General features: G+C 40.6%; 1 protein-coding gene across 1 annotated transcript; it reads left to right on the top strand.

The window, feature by feature from the left end:
- The first annotated feature begins 8960 nt into the window (after nucleotides 1-8960).
- LOC142554766 (uncharacterized) lies at nucleotides 8961-9428 on the top strand. The gene has a single exon (XM_075665444.1). It carries the CDS (start codon nucleotides 8961-8963, stop codon nucleotides 9426-9428), a length of 468 nt encoding a protein of 155 aa, XP_075521559.1.
- Nucleotides 9429-19414: the final 9986 nt, after the last annotated feature.

Consider the following 19414-nt stretch of genomic DNA (forward strand, 5'->3'; position numbering starts at 1 on the left):
TCTGGAAACAGTAATAGCCAACCATGAAGATGAACCTGAGGAGGATCTCGAAGAAGATGAAGAAGTCGAAGAGGATCCTATGGATTTGAGATTAGGAAAAGTGATAGATTAGACATTCTGTAGTAGTTCCTTGTAATAGCACTCTTTCCAATTACATTTCTGTTAGCATTTTCGATGGTTAGTTGTAATTGCACTTTCTTGAGAAATCAATGAAAATTTATTTCTATCCATTGGTTTCATATTTAATTTTGAGCAATTACTAATCATTTTGCTTCCTTTGTTTAGTCTCTATTCTGCCATCAACCTTAGAACTTTCATAATTGTAGGAAATGGACGGACGACCAGTTAGAAACAATCGCAATCCTCGATACGGCAACCGCAACAACAACCGCAATGATGAAGATGCACAACAACCACCACAACCACCACCAGCAGTTGGCCTCGGTCAGGTGGATTTGATGGCTATAGCCACGATTGTGGTAACCACGCTACAAGGGTTAGTGAACCCTAATGCTAATCAGTCACCGCCACCACCTCCAGCTCAGAATGGGACTAAGCAACACTTTGAGTTTCTACGAAGAGCTAGAATCCCAAACTTCGATGGAAGCTCCGATCCTGAGGTCGGACAAAATTGGATGAAAGAGGTGGTGAATCATCTTCGACTACTTGAGGTTCCACAAGGGATCAAGGTAGATGTGATTACACATTTTCTTGTGGATAAAGCAGCCAAATGGTGGGAAGGAGTCTCACCAGCTATGTAAGGACGAGAACTATCACTTGGCAAAGGTTCCGAGAGGCATTTCTGAAGCAGTACTTCCCGATAGCAGTTTGAGTGTAGAAGCTGTCAGAATTTGAAAGCTTGGTTCAAGAACCAAACATGACAGTGGTGGAGTATTCATCTAAGTTCCACTCATTGGGAACTTACTCCCCAACCATCATGGGAGACGAGGCCCTGAAGATACATCGCTTCAAGAAAGGGTTGAACAGCCGCATTCAATCTGCACTCGCTGTTATCGAACCCGATAGTTTTGATGAATTGATGGGAGCCGCCATCAGAGCTGAGAATGACATCAAGAGGTGTGAAGGTGAGAACAAACTCAAACGTCCTCAGTCAAGCCAGTATCAATCGGGCCAACAATTCAAGAAGCCTAGGTTTTCAAGCAACCAATTTACTAGTGCTCCATCCAAAGGAACCACTTCTTCTAAATAAAGCAAAGAGGGAGTCAAGTGTCAAACTTGTGGATTCGTTCACAATGGTGAATGTCGTAGGAATTCTGGAGCTTGTTTCGTTGTGGAAAGATGGACCATCGAATTGCTCAATGCCCTCTTTCAGATCCAAGGAATGGTCCAGCATAAGGAACAACTTCATACAAACCTAAGGAAAACAAGACAAATGCTCGAGTTTATGCTCTTACTCAAGAAGAGGCTGACAACTCAAATGATGTCGTAGCAGGTACCATTATAATCAATGATATACCTGTGTATGTGTTATTTGATTGTGGTGCTACGCATTCATTCATGTCTAAGAGATTTGCCAAGAAGTTAGGAGCTAAGCCTGATAACTTACAAGAACCATATAGAGTAGCAACTCCTACAAATCGGATTTTAGAAACTCGCACTCTATATCGGGATATTGATGTTCTCATAGATAATCAGAGTTTCAACAAAAACCTAATCCAACTAAACACGGTGGAATTCGATGTAATTCTTGGAATGGATTGGTTAGCCAAGAATCATGCTTTAGTAGACTGTCATGGAAAGACGGTAACCATCCAAACTCCACGCCAAGAGAAACTTTTATTTCATGGTAAGACTAAAGAACGAAAGACTCTTCTTTCTGCTTGTCAGACATGGAAAGCCATGAAAAGTGGAGAAGAAGTTTACCTAGCTATGCTAAGCGAGGTAAAGAATGAAACCCCACTTACACTAGAAGAGATTCCAGTAGTACAAGAGTTCCCGGATGTCTTTCCTGAAGAACTCCCTGGCGAAATTCTCGGCCGCGAAGTGGAATTTGAGATTAATTTAGTACCAAATTTTACACCAATCTCAAAAGCACCATACCGAATGGCTCCGACAGAGTTGAAAGAACTCAAAGAGCAACTTCAAGAATTGTTGGATAAGAAGCAAATCCGACCAAGCGCATCAACGTGGGGAGCTCCTGTCCTATTTGTAAAGAAGAAGGACGGAAGCATGAGAATGTATATTGATTATACAGAGCTGAATAATATCACAATAAAAAACAAGTATCCGCTTCTAATGATAGATGATCTGTTTGACCAATTCAAAGGAGCTTCAGTCTTTTCCAAGCTCGACTTAAGGTCAGGCTACCACCAACTGAAGGTCAAGACAGATGATAAGCACGAATTTTATAGCGTTTCAAAGACTTTATTTTGTCGTATTCGTGCTTATCAGACGTTTTTATTCCGAGTTTTGCGCTTAATTCGTGTTATTATTGCTATTTGCAGGGTTGACCAAAAGATGATAAAAGCCAAAGAAAAGAAAGAAAATTCAAGCGTCGGAATGCCATGTCAGAAATACCCGGAAAAATAGGAAAATAGCACAAGGAGAGCACCCGGACCTATGCACGGACCCCGTGTAAGGGTCTGTGTCCTAAAATCCCAAGGAAGGAAATTCATGAGCCAGACGGACCACAAGACGGGGTCCGTGTCCAGCAACATCCGAGAATGAAAAATTACCGTACGAAGACGGACCTTATTCCGGACCCCCACACGGGGTCCGTGTCCAGCATCTCCCGGAAAGAATTTTTATTCGAACGTACACGGACCCTACACCCGAGGCTTACACGGGGTCCGTGTACTTGTTATCAGATTTAAAATTTTGCGCAGATTCGATGGAGATTTGAAGGAATAAAAAGAAAAAAATAAAAGATTACGGGGGACTTTTTGGACGAGACTTTTCAGATCAGAAAAAAGGAGAAGAACTGGAGAGACTTTTGAAGGCGGCGATGACTTGGAAGAACGAGAGCAAAACCGCGCACTTTACACGCAAGATCTGCGCACCATCGCTGAGATTTTATCTTCTCTTATTTTTTTATTTTCATTCATAAATTCGAATATTAGATTTTCTTCTAGTCTTGAATTTATGGAGTAATTTTTCTTTTGATCGGAACCACGATAGGGACAAACTATTGATTCTGTTCGTTCATTGGATTAATTGATTTATGAATCAATTCTATGTTATTGATTAATGTTTGCGTAATTCTCGTGCTCTTAATTTGGCCAATTATTTGCATGTTTGTTGTTTGATCTCGACTCGAAAGAGGATAGATTAAATTTAGCTTCAAAAATATTAATCAACACACGGTTAAATCGACTAGAAATAGTATTCGGTTTCAATGTGCGATTTTAGGCGACAGCTGTGATTCCATCGTTGAATAAGGCGTTTTTATTTGATTAAATTCAATTAGAAATAATTGGACTGTTAAATGAAAATAGGATTATAAATTCTAGAAATAGATTTATAGTTAATTCAGGAAATTTCATCGTGGCATCGAATAATCCGTGGTTAATTAATTCCAATGCATGATAATAATCAAAGTTTGGATCGTTGTGTGTTCCCAATCATTTTATTAAATTTGAAAATATCCCAAGTTTCAACCTGTCCTGCAAAGTCGAGGGTAGTTAATAATTTAGCATATTTTAATTTAATTTAACTAGTTTAAATTATCATCTATTCACTTATTATTGTTTGCCTAGATTAAATCGAGTAATTTAAATCTTAGTACTTAAACAATAGTCTCTGTGGGATCGATACTTGGACTTGTCGTCCATTTACTATAACTTGACCTAGTCCGCTTGCTAGAATTTTTCCCAACCGAAATCGTCGGTCAAGTTTTTTGCGCCGTTTCCGGGGACTATCTGTTTAATATTAGGATAAATTATTTATTTGAGACTAGACATTTATTCTTAGTTCTTATTTTAAATTTTTTAAGCATTTTTTTTACTTTTTATTTCAGATTTTTGCTTTCTTTGGAGCTTGAATCGTGCACTGGACTTTTTGATTTCAGGAGTCCTGCTCGTGTTATATGAGCCGTGCTCAAGGCTTTGAAAATCTAGTGCCACTTGATCTAGAGATTGAAAGCACTCTCCGCAGCATCCGTAGAAATCGAAGGAACAACAACTTAGCTTTTGAAGTCGAATCTGAACAGGAATTTGAAATAGATCTTAAGCCAGAATTAGAGAGCATGGCCGGGGAAGAGGATAATGGTACGTTAATGGAGCTTCATCGGCCAGCATTTGGAGGTTATGGCTCTAGTATTGTCCGAATACATTCGAACTGAAGCCGGCCGTCATCCAGATGATTCAACTCCAAGTAAAATTTGGAGGATGACCTTCTGAAGATCCCAATGCACATCTGGAGAATTTTCTATCGATCTGTGATACAATCAAGTGCAATGGGGTGAGTACTGATGCCATTCGACTCAGACTATTTCCATTCTCCCTGCAAGGAGAAGCAATGGAGTGGCTTCGAGACCTTCCAGCTGGTTCTATTACTACACGGGATGAGTTAGTCGAGGTCTTCATGCACAGCTATTTTCCCCCAACCAAGATTACGCGGTTGAGAAATGAAATTACATCATTTAGACAGAGAGATGGGGAATCGTTGAATTCAGCATGGGCAAGGTTTAAAAAGATGTTGAGAATGTGCCCGAGACATGGTTTTTCGATAGGCTAGCAGGTTGAGACGTTCTACTATGGGGTGGATCCATTTGTAAGATCTATGCTTGATGCAGCAGCGAACGGTAGCCTATATAGGAAAACGCCAACCGCAGCGCTTGAAATCATATCTAATATGGCATAGAGCAATGTAGGTTGGCAAGACAACAGAAGGGAAAAGAAAGTCGGATTCCTTGATATGGATGCTTTGACAGCGATCACAGCAAAGCTTGATGGATTGACACATCAGATAGGCACAGTTACAAGCAAATAAATCATTACCAGTCAAGCCAGTGAATCAAATTCAGGGAAATGCTGAGATAGTTGGTGGATCATCTAATGAAATGCCATTCATGCCAGATATGTCTTGTGAGGGAATACAGTGTTTTGGAGGGGACTCAGTGAATTATGTGGGAAACCAGGGTCGACAACAATATAATCCATACAGTTTCTCATATAATCCGGGCTGAAGGAGTCATCCGAATTTTGGGTAGAGGCAATCAGAAAATACCGTTGAGCAACCATATTTCAATCCTCCACAACATCCTACACAAAAGAAGCCTCCTAAGCAACCATCTAAACCTCCGCAAGGTACTGGACCTTCTATGCCACCCGGTTTCAAGCCACATGATAGCAAGTCGAATCTTGAGGATATGCTAGTCAAGTACATAGCCGGGAATGAGATGAGATGGAAAAATCATGATGCAATGATGCAAAGGGTAGAGACTCAACTAGTGCAGTTGGCGACACAAATGGCTACACGAGCTCCGGGTTCACTACCTAGTGACACGGAAAAGAATCCGAAAGGTGTCAATGCAGTCACGGTGACATCTCTCATAAAGCAAGATGTAGCTGATGTTGAAGAAAATGTGAAAGAAAAGGGGTCATCCAAGAAAGAGCCCGAGGACGCAAGGAAAGCAGGTAAGTTTCTAAACTCGAACCCCACTGTTAATATTAATTCACTCTCGTTTCCCCAAAGAGCAAAGAAACTGCAACTGGATAATCAATTTTCAAAATTCCTTGAGATTTTCAAAAAGCTGCACATAAATATCCTGTTTGCAAAGGCTTTAGCTTAAATGCCCTCCTATGCAAAATTTCTTAAAGAAATTCTATCAAACAATAGGAAACTAGTGGATTTTAAGATAGTGAAGCTTTCGGAGGAATGTTCTGCAATTTTACAAAATAAGTTGCCTCCAAAAGCTAAGGACCCAGGTAGCTTCTCTATTCCTTGTACCATAGGGAATTCATTTTTTGGTAAAGCTTTATGTGACTTAGGTGCAAGCATTAATTTAATGACTTATTCATGTTTTGAGAAGCTAGAAATTGGTGAAGTTAAACCTACTACAATTTCCCTACAATTGGCTGATAGATCTATTAAATACCCTAGGGGAGTAGTAGAAGATGTTTTAGTGAAGGTTGACAAGTTTATTTTCCCAGTGGACTTTGTTGTTTTAGATATGGAAGAGGATCGTGAGATTCCTCTCATTTTAGGAAGACCATTTTTAGCCACTGGGAAAGCTCTAATAGATGTACACAAGGGTGAGTTGGTGTTGAGATTGAATGATGAGAGTGTAGTGTTTAATGTTTTTCAATCTATCAAATATCCAAATGATACATCTTACTGTTTTAGAATTGATGCTACTGACGAGTTTGTTGAGTATGGGTTGCAGGAATTACTTGGTGAGGATCCTTTGGCGGTCTGTATGACCCATTCAAGCTCACAAGAATTGGGAAATCAAGAGCTAGACGAGTGTATTCATTATCTGGAAGCAGGCAGATCGATTTCAAAAACGGTACTCTAGGATTGGGGAGCTTGGGCATGTCCCACGACCTTTAAAGTCATCCATCGAAGAAACCCCAATCCTAGAGACGAAACATCTTCCTTCGCACTTAAAATATCTATTTTTACTTGATAATGATAAATTGCCAGTGATAGTTTCCTCTACTTTGACAGGTACGGAAGAAGAAAAGATGTTGCGAGTTCTGAGAGATAATATCAAAGCCATAGGTTGGAGTATTGCAGACATCAAAGGGATCAGTTCATCCATGTGCATGCACAAAATTCTGATGGAGGCCGACCACAAGACATTTACCCAACCTCAAAGGCGTCTGAACCCAGCTATGCAAGAGGTGGTAAAGAAAGAGATGATAAAGCTACTGGACGCAGGTATTATTTACCCGATTTCTGATAGTAGGTGGGTAAGTCCAGTGCAAGTTGTTCCGAAAAAAGGTGGGATCACTGTAGTAAAAAATGAGAACAATGAACTAATGCCTACCAGAACTGTTACAGGGTGGCGTGTTTGCATCGATTATAGAAAACTTAATGACGCCACCCGTAAAGACCATTTCCCCCTCCCATTTATTGATCAAATGTTGGAAAGGTTAGCTGGACATCCTTTCTACTGTTTCCTGGATGGTTATTCGGGGTATATGCAAATCCCTATTGACCCTGAAGATCAGGAAAAAACCACTTTTACTTGTCCTTACGGGACATTTGCATATAAACGAATGTCATTCGGTCTATGTAATGCACCAGCGACTTTCCAACGCTGCATGATGGCAATTTTTCATGACATGATTGAAGATTTTATCGAAATATTCATGGATGACTTTTCTGTCTTTGGCTCTTCATTTGATACTTGTTTGATTAATTTGTCTAAGGTCTTGGAGAGACGTGAGGAGTCAAATCTGGTCTTAAATTGGGAAAAATGCCATTTCATGGTGAGAGAGGGAATAGTGTTGGGACACAAAATTTCTGAAACTGGGATTGAAGTAGATAAGGCTAAAATTGAAGTGATAGAAAAACTCCCAGCCCCAACAAACATTAGAGGAGTGCATAGTTTCTTAGGCCATGCAGGGTTCTATAGGCGCTTTATAAAAGATTTTTCTTGCATTGCTAAGCCACTGACAAATTTGCTAATAAAAGATGTGCGCTTTGATTTTTCTGATGAGTGTGTGCAGGCATTTCAAGTTTTGAAAGAGAAATTAATCACCGCACCTGTGATGATAGCACCTAACTGGGGGTCGTCATTTGAGGTGATGTGTGATGCAAGCGACACAGCTCTGGGGGCAGTGTTAGGGCAAAAGAGGGAAAAATGCATCCATGTCATCTACTATGCTAGTATGACACTGTCAGCTGCCCAACTGAACTATGCCACTACAGAGAAGGAGCTTCTTGCTGTGGTTTTTGCTCTGGATAAATTTAGATCTTATTTAATAGGGAGCAAAGTTGTAGTGCACACCGATCATTCAGCCTTGAAATATTTGATGGCCAAAAAGGATGCAAAACCAAGGCTAATTCGCTGGATTCTTCTGTTACAGGAATTTGACTTGGAAATAATCGATAGGAAGGGAACAGAGAACCAAGTTGCTGACCATCTCTCGCGTTTGGAAAATTCAAGTTCAGGTAAGGATATTATTCGCGATGATTTCTCGGATGAACAACTTTTTGAGATCAACAGTTTACCCTGGTATGCCGAGTTCGTTAATTATCTATCCAATAAGTTCATTCCTCCCCACTTTACTTATCAGCGAAAGAAAAAAAATTTCTCAGATTTGAAATACTATTTGTGGGAGGATCCTTATTTGTTTAGAATATGTGCAGATGGCATAGTCCGTAGATGTATTCCCCAGGAAGAGGTAAGTGAAATTTTGTTTCATTATCATGCTGGTCCGGCTGGAGGCCATTTTGGGGCAACCAGAACTGCGTCAAAAGTCCTCCAGTCTTGTTTTTATTGGCCTACATTGTTTAATGATGCACATGAATATGTTACAAAATGATCAAATTGTCAGCGCACAGGTAATATCTCTAGGAGACATGAATTGCCACTTAATAATATTTTGGTGTGTGATATTTTTTATGTATGGGGTATCGATTTCATGGGTCTATTCCCTGTCTCTTTTGGGAACAAGTATATTTTGGTGGCTGTTGATTACGTGTCTAAATGGGTGGAAGCACTTGAATGCAAAACTAATGATTCTAGGGTTGTCGTTCAATTTCTCACGAAAAATATTTTCTCACGTTTTGGCACACCTAGAGCCATTATTAGCGATGGGCGTACTCACTTTTGTAATCGTCAGTTTGACAGTTTGTTGGCTAAGTATGAGGTCCGACATAAGGTGGCCACACCTTATCATCATCAAACTAGTGGCCAAGTCGAGGTATCGAACAGAGAACTTAAATGCATTCCTGAGAAGACTGTCGGTGCTTCAAGGAAAGAATAGTCTAGAAAACTCGACGATGCACTTTGGGCTTATCGCACTGCATTTAAAACCCCCATTGGCATGTCCCCGTTTAAACTATTGTCTGGGAAGTCGTGTCACCTACCTGTTGAACTTGAACATAAGGCTTATTGGACTACTAAATTTTTGAACTTTGATGCTAAAGCCACAGGTGACGAGAGAGTGCTGCAACTGAATGAACTGGATGAGTTTAGGTTGGATGCGTATGAGAATGCCAAGCTTTACAAGGAGAAAACCAAACGTTGGCATGATCAGAACATCGTTCATCGAGAATTTGTGGTGGGACAACTGGTATTATTATACAATTCTCGACTGAAGTTGATGCCAGGTAAGTTGCATTCACGGTGGTCAGGACCATACACCATCACACAAGTCTTCCCTTATAGGACAGTGGAGATCACTAGTGAAGCAACTGGAGCATTCAAGGTAAATGGACATAGGTTGAAGGTTTATCATGGTGGTACCATGCCCGGTGAGCCGATCACCGTGGATCTGCAGGATCCAAACTGAATACAGGGAGTAAAGTCAGGCTATCGACTATAAATTTAGCGCTTACTGGGAGGCAACCCAGTGTTTAGTTTATTTTTCCTTCATCTCTTATTTTAATTTTCGTTCTTTTTGTTTATTGCATATTTCGTGAGCTAATCTCAGCGAATGGTGGTGCAGATATTTATTCGTTATCAGTGAGAGATCTCGAAGTGTGGGGATTTTATTATAACCAACGGACTGAGAACGTCACGTAGGCCAGGGAAGTTTCTGTACAATTCTTGCATCTTGTGTGCTTGTTTGAGTTTCAATTTTAATGTGTAGATTTATAGAATTGTACATTCCTGGCTTCACATATTTATCAGAAAAAAAAATTTACACTTTGATGTCCCGAGCTCACACGGATCATTATCCGGACACCTACATGGGGTCCGTGTCTAATTCTCCCCAAATTTTCAAAACTCCGAGCCAACCCGGACCCTTGTACGGACCCTTACACAGGGTCCGTGTAGGCCTTTGCACAGCCTTACCTATTTGTGAACCTAGCCGGACCTTCATCCGGATCCCTACACGGGGTCCGTGTGTTTCACTTTCAAAAATGCCAGATTCCCGAGCATACACGGACCCCTACACGGGGCCCGTGCCTTCTAATTCTTGGCAGATTCAGAATAAAATCGCGAACCCCAGCCTCCAAATCCCTAAATCCCTAAACTCGACTGCACTCCTCTCCGTCGCCTCTCGCCCCGCCGCCTCCAGCCGTCCCTGCGTCGCCCTACTACCACCACCGGCCATTCTCCACCACCGTGCGACAGTGAGTTATTGCGCATTCTTTCATATTCACGGTTCGGTGTTTGTTTTTCACTTGTTGGATTATTGGGCATTGCTTTGTCTTGGATTTAATTGTTACCGTGGTTTCTTCGGGATATTCTATTGTTGAGCACGTTGATGTTGGATTGATTAGCATTGTGTGTTGAAGTTAGGATTGATTGGTTGGATTGTGGTGATTGAATTTTTGGATTGTTCGGATATAATTGCTTGAATCAAAATGCCTCCTCGAAAACAGAGCAGCAAGTGTGCACGAAGCGGTGCTTCCTCATCCTCCGGGTCCGCCAGGTTGCCATTTGATGCTTTAAGGTTCACCTGCCGAGAGAATTTCGATTGGTACTCGGTGCTTCATGGGAACTCCGTCATTGTGGAACGTTCTATTCATCCGCGGATTGACCACGAGGTGCCACTCCGGGCAGAGTTTGATAAATTTGGATGGGGACCTATTCTGGACATCGCCGGACCGTATTACCCTGACTTGGTCTGGCAGTTCTACGCGAATGTGGAGGAAAAAGAGACGACCGGGCTGCCTCATTTGCGTACTTACGTCAAAGGAGTTCTTATTGAGTTTACCAGCGCCTACCTGGCCGCTATTCTGAATGTCCCTAATGACGGGCCGCCGGTGGTCTTCAATCAGATGGATATCTTCCTGTCAGACATCACTTTCCGGATCCCTGAGGCTCGGCGCCGACTCCAGTACCGCACATCTCCTACTGGCTCCCGCTCCAGTGTCCTCCCGACGTCCCTCCCGCTATTGGATCGCCTCATCTGTTACTTCACGGGGGCGAATATCATTCCAAGGAAAGCCGGGAACAACGAGGTCAGCCATATGGATCTCTATATCATTGACAAGATGTTGAATGGTTTGGGGGCCATTCCTGCTATTCCAATGGCGTCGATCATACTTTCCCATATGCGCTCAGTCGCCCACATTGACCCCACGAATAATAGGACACCTTACGCCCCCTTCCCTATCATCATCTCCAGGATCTTGGCAGCCCATGGCATCGATCTCACTGGTGAGACCTCCCTCCTGCCCACCTCTACACAGATGCTCACCCCCCAGGCCATGCACGGCATGTACTTCATTTTCAGACAGTGTGCTTGGTACCATAATCTAGGGAGTCGACATATCAGTCCCCATCCCGTGACCCACCAGTGCCTCCCCCTACCATTGATGAGCGAGCCTGGGAATATTGTGTGGAAGAAGAAGCGGCATTGGATGCCCGAGCTGGACCTCAAGCTGGTTTTCCCCCTCGACAGCGCGTCCCGAGAGGTACACATCAGGTTTTCTCGTCCTTATTTGATTGCATGGACGACATACACACTCGATTGGCTCGCATCGAGCACCATTCAAACGATGCCTATGCACCACCTTGGGACAGATCCACACTCGATGGCTTGGAGGACTTGGAGCTGGGATCAGATGATGAGTAGTTAGCTTTATTTTGTTAGGACTTGTGATGGCTTTGATCATTTTTCTCGTTTGTTTATTTTACATTTCATTCAGATGTTGTTGCTCTTAGGGGACTTCTTATTATTTATGATTATTCTCGTTTGGGTTTTGTTTAAGTGCTTGAGTGTTTTTCCTATTCCTTTTTACGTTTTCTTGTGTATTCAATGTCGTTCTTTTCAGGTATTGATGCGGTCTACCCCATTGTCACCACCTACTCGACATTTTTCCAGGGAAGTGTGTTTGCTTTAACTGTCTTGTTAATTAATATTACATCGCTTTACATTGAGGGCAGTGTCGATTTCAAAGTGTGGGGGTAGGACAGTTTTGTTACACATCGTTGCACAACACTTTTCACGTAGGATGAGACTATATCTAGAGAAAGAACCCTTGTTTTACTTGATAACCGGATTAATTTGTTAGATTTTGGATCACCCGGGAAATCGTTTCATGACTAGTTTTGAATAAGAGGAGTCGTAGTTGCAAAGAGAGAGTCAGACATAAACCAGTTCTGTATTGACATTTCATTCCATGCACGTGGTCAGTCTTTTGCTCATAGAAAGTGAATTGATGTAAGGTGAACTTAAAAAAAAAAAACCCAAAACTCGTCTGATTAGCCCTCGAAGCGAAAATACAAACGATGATGACTTAGGGATGATTTAGGCGATCTTTGGACCGTTTGAGCCTTTCAAGCCTACCTGATACATCATTTATTGTCTCTAGTAACCCTTCTTGAGCCTGTAAAAATCGAATGGTGTGTGTCAATGACACACAATTAGACCCCATTTGTAATTTATTCAATGTCCCACATCAACTACCAAAATTTTAGCCTATACACTTTTATCCTACCCGAACTTTGAGAGAAATAAACCCTTCGAGCGCTTTGAAATGTTCCAACACACATGTGTAGAAAAGACATATTTGAAGGAGTGTTGAATTACCTTTGAATGAAAAGAAGTGGATTTATGATTGAAAAAAAAAATGATGTAAAGTGTATGGTTTTGAAGACACCTGAAAAATCAGTGGGTGAAAGTTGAAGTAAAATGAGAAAGAAAGGAGATAATAGAGCTCTAAAGATGATAAAAGTACAATGATTGGGTGACGAGTTAAAAGTTGAATGAATGCACGGCAGGAATATGTTTATTCCCTCACTTTTGATTCTCATACTTCTATTGTAGCCGTGAGCCTTGGCCTTACGTTATAAGCTTAAAAAGACCTATTAACCAAGTCATTATCGTTCAACATTTAATAGAGAGGGGTATGAAAGTCAAGCATATGGGGCATTTCTAAAAAGAAAATGAATATAAGTGATCCTGAAACCAAGTAGCTATTGATGAGTATGAATTCTGACTTGCACACTACACACATCTCGTTCCGTTGATCTTTACTGGGTAATGTTTGAATCTTGATTTTTGATGAAAACGAATCTTGTGATATTCGAAGCATGATCTTTTGACCGGGAGTGAAGGAGTTTGACAAATTGAGAAGTTTTGATTGTACTACTTGAGTTCTGAATCTAAAATATGTTTCATCTTTATTTCTTGTCTGATTTGTTCGAGGACGAACAAAGGTTAAGTGTGGGGGAGTTGATAAGCACGAATTTTATAGCGTTTTAAAGAATTTATTTTGTCATATTCGTGCTTATCTGGCATTTTTATTCCGAGTTTTGCGCTTAATTCGTGTTATTATTGCTATTTGCAGGTTTGACCAAAAGATGATAAAAGCCAAAGAAAAGAAAGAAAAGTCAAGCGTCACAATGCCATGTCAGAAATTCCCGAAAAAATAGGAAAATAGCACAATGAGAGCTCCCGGACCTATGGACGGACCCCGTGTAAGGGTCCGTGTCCTAAAATCCCAAGGAAGGAAATTCACGAGCCCAGACAGACCCCTACACGGGGTCCGTGTCCAGCAACATCCGAGAATGAAAAATTACCGACGAAGACGGACCTTATTCCGGACCCCCACACGGGGTCCGTGTCCAGCATCTCCCGGAAAGAATTTTTATTCGAACGTACACAGACCCTACACCCGAGGCTTACACGGGGTCCGTGTAATTGTTATCAGATTCAAAATTTTGCGCAGATTCGATGGAGATTTGAAGGAATAAAAAGAAAAAAAAATTACGGGGGAATTTTTGGACGGGACTTTTCAGATCAGAAAAAAGGAGAAGAATTGGAGAGACTTTTGAAGGCGGCGACGACTTGGAAGAACGAGAGTAAAACCGCGCTCTTTACACGCAAGATCTGCGCACCATCGCTGAGATTTTCTCTTCTCTTATTTTCTTATTTTCATTCATGAATTCGAATATTAGATTTTCTTCTAGTCTTGAATTTATGGAGTAATTTTTCTTGTGATCGGGACCACGATAGGGACAAACTATTGATTATGTTCGTTCATTGGATTAATTGATTTATGAATCAATTCTATGTTATTGATTAATGTTTGCGCAATTCTCGTGCTCTTAATTTGGCCAATTATTTGCATGTTTGTTGTTTGATCTCGACTCGAAAGAGAATAGATTAAATTTAGCTTCAAAAATATTAATCAACACACAGTTAAATCGACTAGAAATAGTATTCGGTTTCAATGTGCGATTTTAGGCGACAGTTGTGATTCCATCATTGAATAATGCATTTTTGTTTGATTAAATTCAATTAGAAATAATTGGACTGTTAAATGAAAATAGGATTATAAATTCTAGAAATAGATTTATAGTTAATTCAGGAAATTTCATCGTGGCATCGAATAATCTGTGGTTAATTAATTCCAATGCATGATACTAATCAAAGTTTGGACCGTTGTGTGTTCCCGATCATTTTATTAAATTTGAAAATATCCCAAGTTTCAACCTGTCCTGCAAAGTCGAGCGTAGTTAATAATTTAGCATAATTTAATTTAACTAGTTTAAATTATCATCAATTCACTTATTATTGTTTGCCTAGATTAAATCGAGTAATTTAAATCTTAGTACTTAAACAATAGTCTCTGTGGGATCGATACTTGGACTTGTCGTCCATTTACTATAACTTGACCTAGTCCGCTTGCTAGAATTTTTCCCAACCGAAATATTCCGAAGACAGCCTTCAGAACAAGATATGGACACTATGAGTTCATGGTAATGCCATTCGAGTTAACCAACGCTCCAGCAGTATTCATGGATCTCATGAACAGGGTGTTCAAACCATTTCTTGACAAGTTTGTTGTGGTATTCATCGACGATATTTTGGTACATTCGTCAAGTGAGGAAGACCACAAAGAACATCTTCGTCTCACCCTCCAGAAGCTGAGAGAAAAGGAACTGTACGGCAAGTTCAAGAAATGCGAATTCTGGCTAGAGAGCGTCGCATTCTTGGGGCACATAATATTAGCAGCAGGAGTATCTGTGGACCCTAAGAAAGTTAAGCAATCTCAGATTGGCCTAGACCAAAGACTGTGACAGAAATTCGAAGTTTCTTGGGATTAGCAGGCTATTACCGAAAATTTGTTGAAGGATTCTCTTCAATAGCAATACCTCTCACCAAACTCACACAGAAGAACTCTAAATTTCAATGGAGTGAAAATTGTGAGGAAAGCTTCGAGACTTTGAAGAAGAAGCTTACCTCCACGCCAGTGTTGGTATTACCTATGGAAGGCAAAGACTTCACCATCTACAGTGATGCGTCTCAAGGAGGTTTAGGATGTATACTCATGCAAGAGGGAAGGGTGATTGCATACGCGTCGAGGCAGTTGAAGCCGTTTGAACAAAATTACCCAACACATGACCTCGAGCTTGCAGCAGTGGTATTTGCACTGAAGATTTGGAGACACTATTTATATGGTGTTAGATGTGAGATATTCACCGATCATCAAAGCCTCAAGTATTTGTTCACTCAAAAAGAACTAAATATAAGACAAAGACTGTGGATTGAACTCATGAAGGATTACGACTTGACGATAAGCTACCACCCAGGCAAAGCCAACAAGGTAGCAGATGCTTTAAGTCGAAAAAATACGAGTAAAGTGATCCTAACATCACTTTCAGCACAACCATGTCTTCGAGAGACAATCAAAATAAGTCAAGATAGAGATTCCGTTTTGGTAAAACTAAAAGAGCAAGTTAAAGAAGGAAAAACACCAGATTTTGAGACGGATAAAAAGAGAATCTTGTGGATGAAGGGACGACTGTGCGTACCAGACATCGACAACCTTCGACAAGAAGTAATGTCTGAAGCACATAAGTCGAAATTTTCAGTCCATCCTGTCAGTACCAAGATGTACAGAGATTTGAAGAAAAATTTCTGGTGGAGTGGAATGAAGAAGGACGTGGCAATGTTTGTTTCTAAGTGTCACGTGTGCCAACAAGTCAAAGTAGAACACCAGAGACCTGGTGGACTTCTTCAACCATTAGAAATCCCGGAATGGAAATGGGAACATATTTCTATGGATTTTGTAGTTGGTTTACCCAAGTCGAGACAATGTCATGATGGCATCTGGGTAATCGTAGATAGACTCACGAAATCTGCGCATTTCTTACATGTCCGCATGAACTATAATCTGGACAAGCTAGCCACATTGTACATGAATGAGATCGTACGAATACATGGAGTCCCAGCTAGCATACTATCCGATAGAGATCCTAGGTTTACATCTCGATTTTGGAAGAGCTTTCAACAAGCTATGGGGACAAAAGTTACTTTTAGTACGACGTATCACCCTCAGACTGATAGTCAAACTGAGAGGACAATACAAACTCTAGAAGATATGCTGAGAGCATGTGATCTAGACTTCAGTGGTAATTGGAGCGAACATCTGCCCTTAATTGAGTTCGCGTACAATAACAGTTACCACAGCAGTATTGAAATGGCAACATACGAAGCTCTGTATGGACGAAAGTGTCGATCACCACTGTATTGGGATGATGTAGGGGAAAAAGCTATTGTTGGACCCGAAATGATCCAAGAAACAGTGGATAAAATCGCTTTGATCAAGGAGAGATTAAAAGCTGCACAAGATCGACAGAAAAGCCGGGCTGACCTGAAAAGAAGACCAGTGGAATTCGAAGTTGGAGAAAAAGCGTATGTGAAAGTGTCACCCATGAAAGGTATAATCCGATTCAATAAGGCTGGGAAATTGAATCCTAGATACGTCGGACCCTTTGAAATTCTTGAGAAAATGGGAACACTTGCTTATAGATTAGCACTTTCACCCGACATGTCAAAAATTCATAATGTATTCCACGTTTCGCAGCTGAGAATATATATTTCCGATCCAAGTCATATTCTGGAAGCTGGACCACTCCTGGTTGAGGGAAATCTAAATGAAGAACTGAAGTATGAAGAAATTCCGATTCGAATTGTGGATAACAAAGACCAAGTACTGAGGCGACGTACTATTCCATATGTCAAAGTACAATGGTCCAACCACACCGAAAGAGAAGCTACTTGGGAGTTGGAAGAAAAGATGCGAGCACAATACCCTTATCTCTTTGAGGATCATGTATAGCCAAGTTTTGAGGACGAAACTTCTCGTAAGGAGGGAGGGATGTGAGAACCCGAATTTCCAGCATTTCAACAGCAATGCAAAATTTCAGCATAAGCTAATATTTCAGAAGCTGGTAGCAGTTCAGCAGCAATGCAAAATTTCAGCATAAGCTAATATTTCAGAAGCTGGTATTTTCCAGCAGATTAGAATCCAGCAGCAGACAACAAATAAAATCCAGCAGCAGAAGAACGAGATTCCAGCAGACAGTTACTGATTCAGCTCATGACTTGTAACTGAAACATTTAACATGGAATAAAGACTGTTAATGGCAGATTATATCCATTAATTGGGAGGCTAACAGTCAGAATTTTGCCTATAAATAACACCCTTAAACCTCTGAATTGGTGTTACACAAATCTTGAGACTATCACTTGAATTTTCGAGCTAAGAGAGTGCTTATTTTCAAGCAGTAGAAACCAGTAGCAAGAACAAGCAGATTCCAGACTTCTACCGAAACCCTATAGCAAATTACGGTAAGTGGGCTTATGTATAAATATCTTAAAATCAGTTTGATAGTTCCTGTTTTATATATTTCTGATCTCTTATTTTGAAGCACTGAAACCTAGTGAACTAATGGTAGGAATATATATTCTGAACATTTCTGAATTCTGATTTCTGATTCTGGCCTCACCCCTTAGAGGAGAGAACATATAGGGGACTGATATCAGTTTAGCCATGAAATTCACAAACGTGCTCAGTGCTTACCTACTTGCTAATTTCTGATTTCTGTTCTGAATATTGATTCATGTTCTGAAAAGGAGAGTTTTCTGTATATTATTTGTATTACTGTTTCTGTTGAAAATGATTTCGAAAACTGGGAGTTATTCCCGCCCCCGCTTATTGAGTGACAACCATATTACTCACTCACCAAACACATCTCAGATAAGAACGGGGAAGAATTGTTAGAAAAAGAAGAGCAGAATCAATTCTGGGGCTGGTGAAGAAGACTTTTGTTCTCAGTTATTATTTTTGTTATTTCCGCTGCATTTGTCAAGACACTGTTATGTCTGGTTTTACATTTCCACTGTAAAACATTAGTTATTTGAGTTGTAACAGATAATGAATTATTCAGTATTATGAATAAAAGACTGATTTCTGAATTTTGTACTTCTGAGGCTTGTTGTTTTCGAATGCAAATTTGAGAGCAACCCCGGTGTCAACCAACCCCCGTCCCGGGGCGTGACATGTTTTGCCCATAGATGGGTCATTTGTAAACTTCACGCTCCAGATGTTCATTCTGGGCGTGAGGGGTGTGTTAGTTTTCCTACATCGGTTGGATAAAATACGGTATCAGAGCTCAGGTTACACCGTTATGTGTTGGACTGCCCATAGTTGGGTTACCCGTTCTGGTCATAGTTGGGTCATTTGTAAACTTCACGCTCCAGATGTTCATTCTGGTACTAAGGGGGTGTGTTAGTTGTCCTACATCGGTTAGATAAAATACCTGGAAATTGCATATATGAAATTGGACAATTATCTCCCCTTGAACTAACTTTTAAGGTTGAGTTAAGTTCAAATTCAAATTTTAATAATTTCAATAGTCGGAAAAAATAATGGGACAACCGGTAATTATTTCATAAAATATTAAGAAAACCGTGATGGGGTATACATATGCGCGTGTGCGTATAATCAGGATTGACCATATAATTCAGAGTGTGAGCCAGCAAGTCACTAACAAATAATTGGTGAGCTTCTCTGTCAAAACAAAGCTAACGTGGAACAAATTTTATCATAAAAATCAAGAATATCTTTTCGTCAACATGCTTCGAAATTAATTAGAACTCGTGCACTCGTACCCGATTGATGATCGATCAAATCGAGCTTATTGAAGCTTCAATTATACTTCAAATTCGTCGTTTCTTGATCAAATGAATTTATACTATTTCTTTTCGAGTCAACCTCGACTGGGTTCACATTACATGCCGACTGTCAAAGTCGTTTATATTTGAGAAAAGATATAAAGAAGGGGAAGGAAAAGGAGAAATGTGGGTGAGTCAATAGGTCGAACCTGTGGTGGGTGCATAGCAGGTCATGTGCCGTCGCCCCGCACATTTGACTGATGGGCCACCCGTCTGTCGGCCGCACATCTGACCGCTTTGGGCCTCCGGTGGGGCTGATTTTTGGTGAGTTGTATAGTGGGCTAATAGCTGCTATATTTTCTTGTTTTGGGTACGACGAACTATTCTCAACAAATGTAGATTATTATTATTTT

Source organism: Primulina tabacum, chromosome 8, assembly GCF_025594145.1.
Source record: "Primulina tabacum isolate GXHZ01 chromosome 8, ASM2559414v2, whole genome shotgun sequence".
NCBI classification, from domain to species: domain Eukaryota; kingdom Viridiplantae; phylum Streptophyta; class Magnoliopsida; order Lamiales; family Gesneriaceae; genus Primulina; species Primulina tabacum.

What these genes read in the sequence shown, in the direction of transcription:
- LOC142554766 (XM_075665444.1), top strand. Translation starts at nt 8,961, where the DNA reads ATGTCCCCGTTTAAACTATTGTCTGGGAAGTCGTGTCACCTACCTGTT.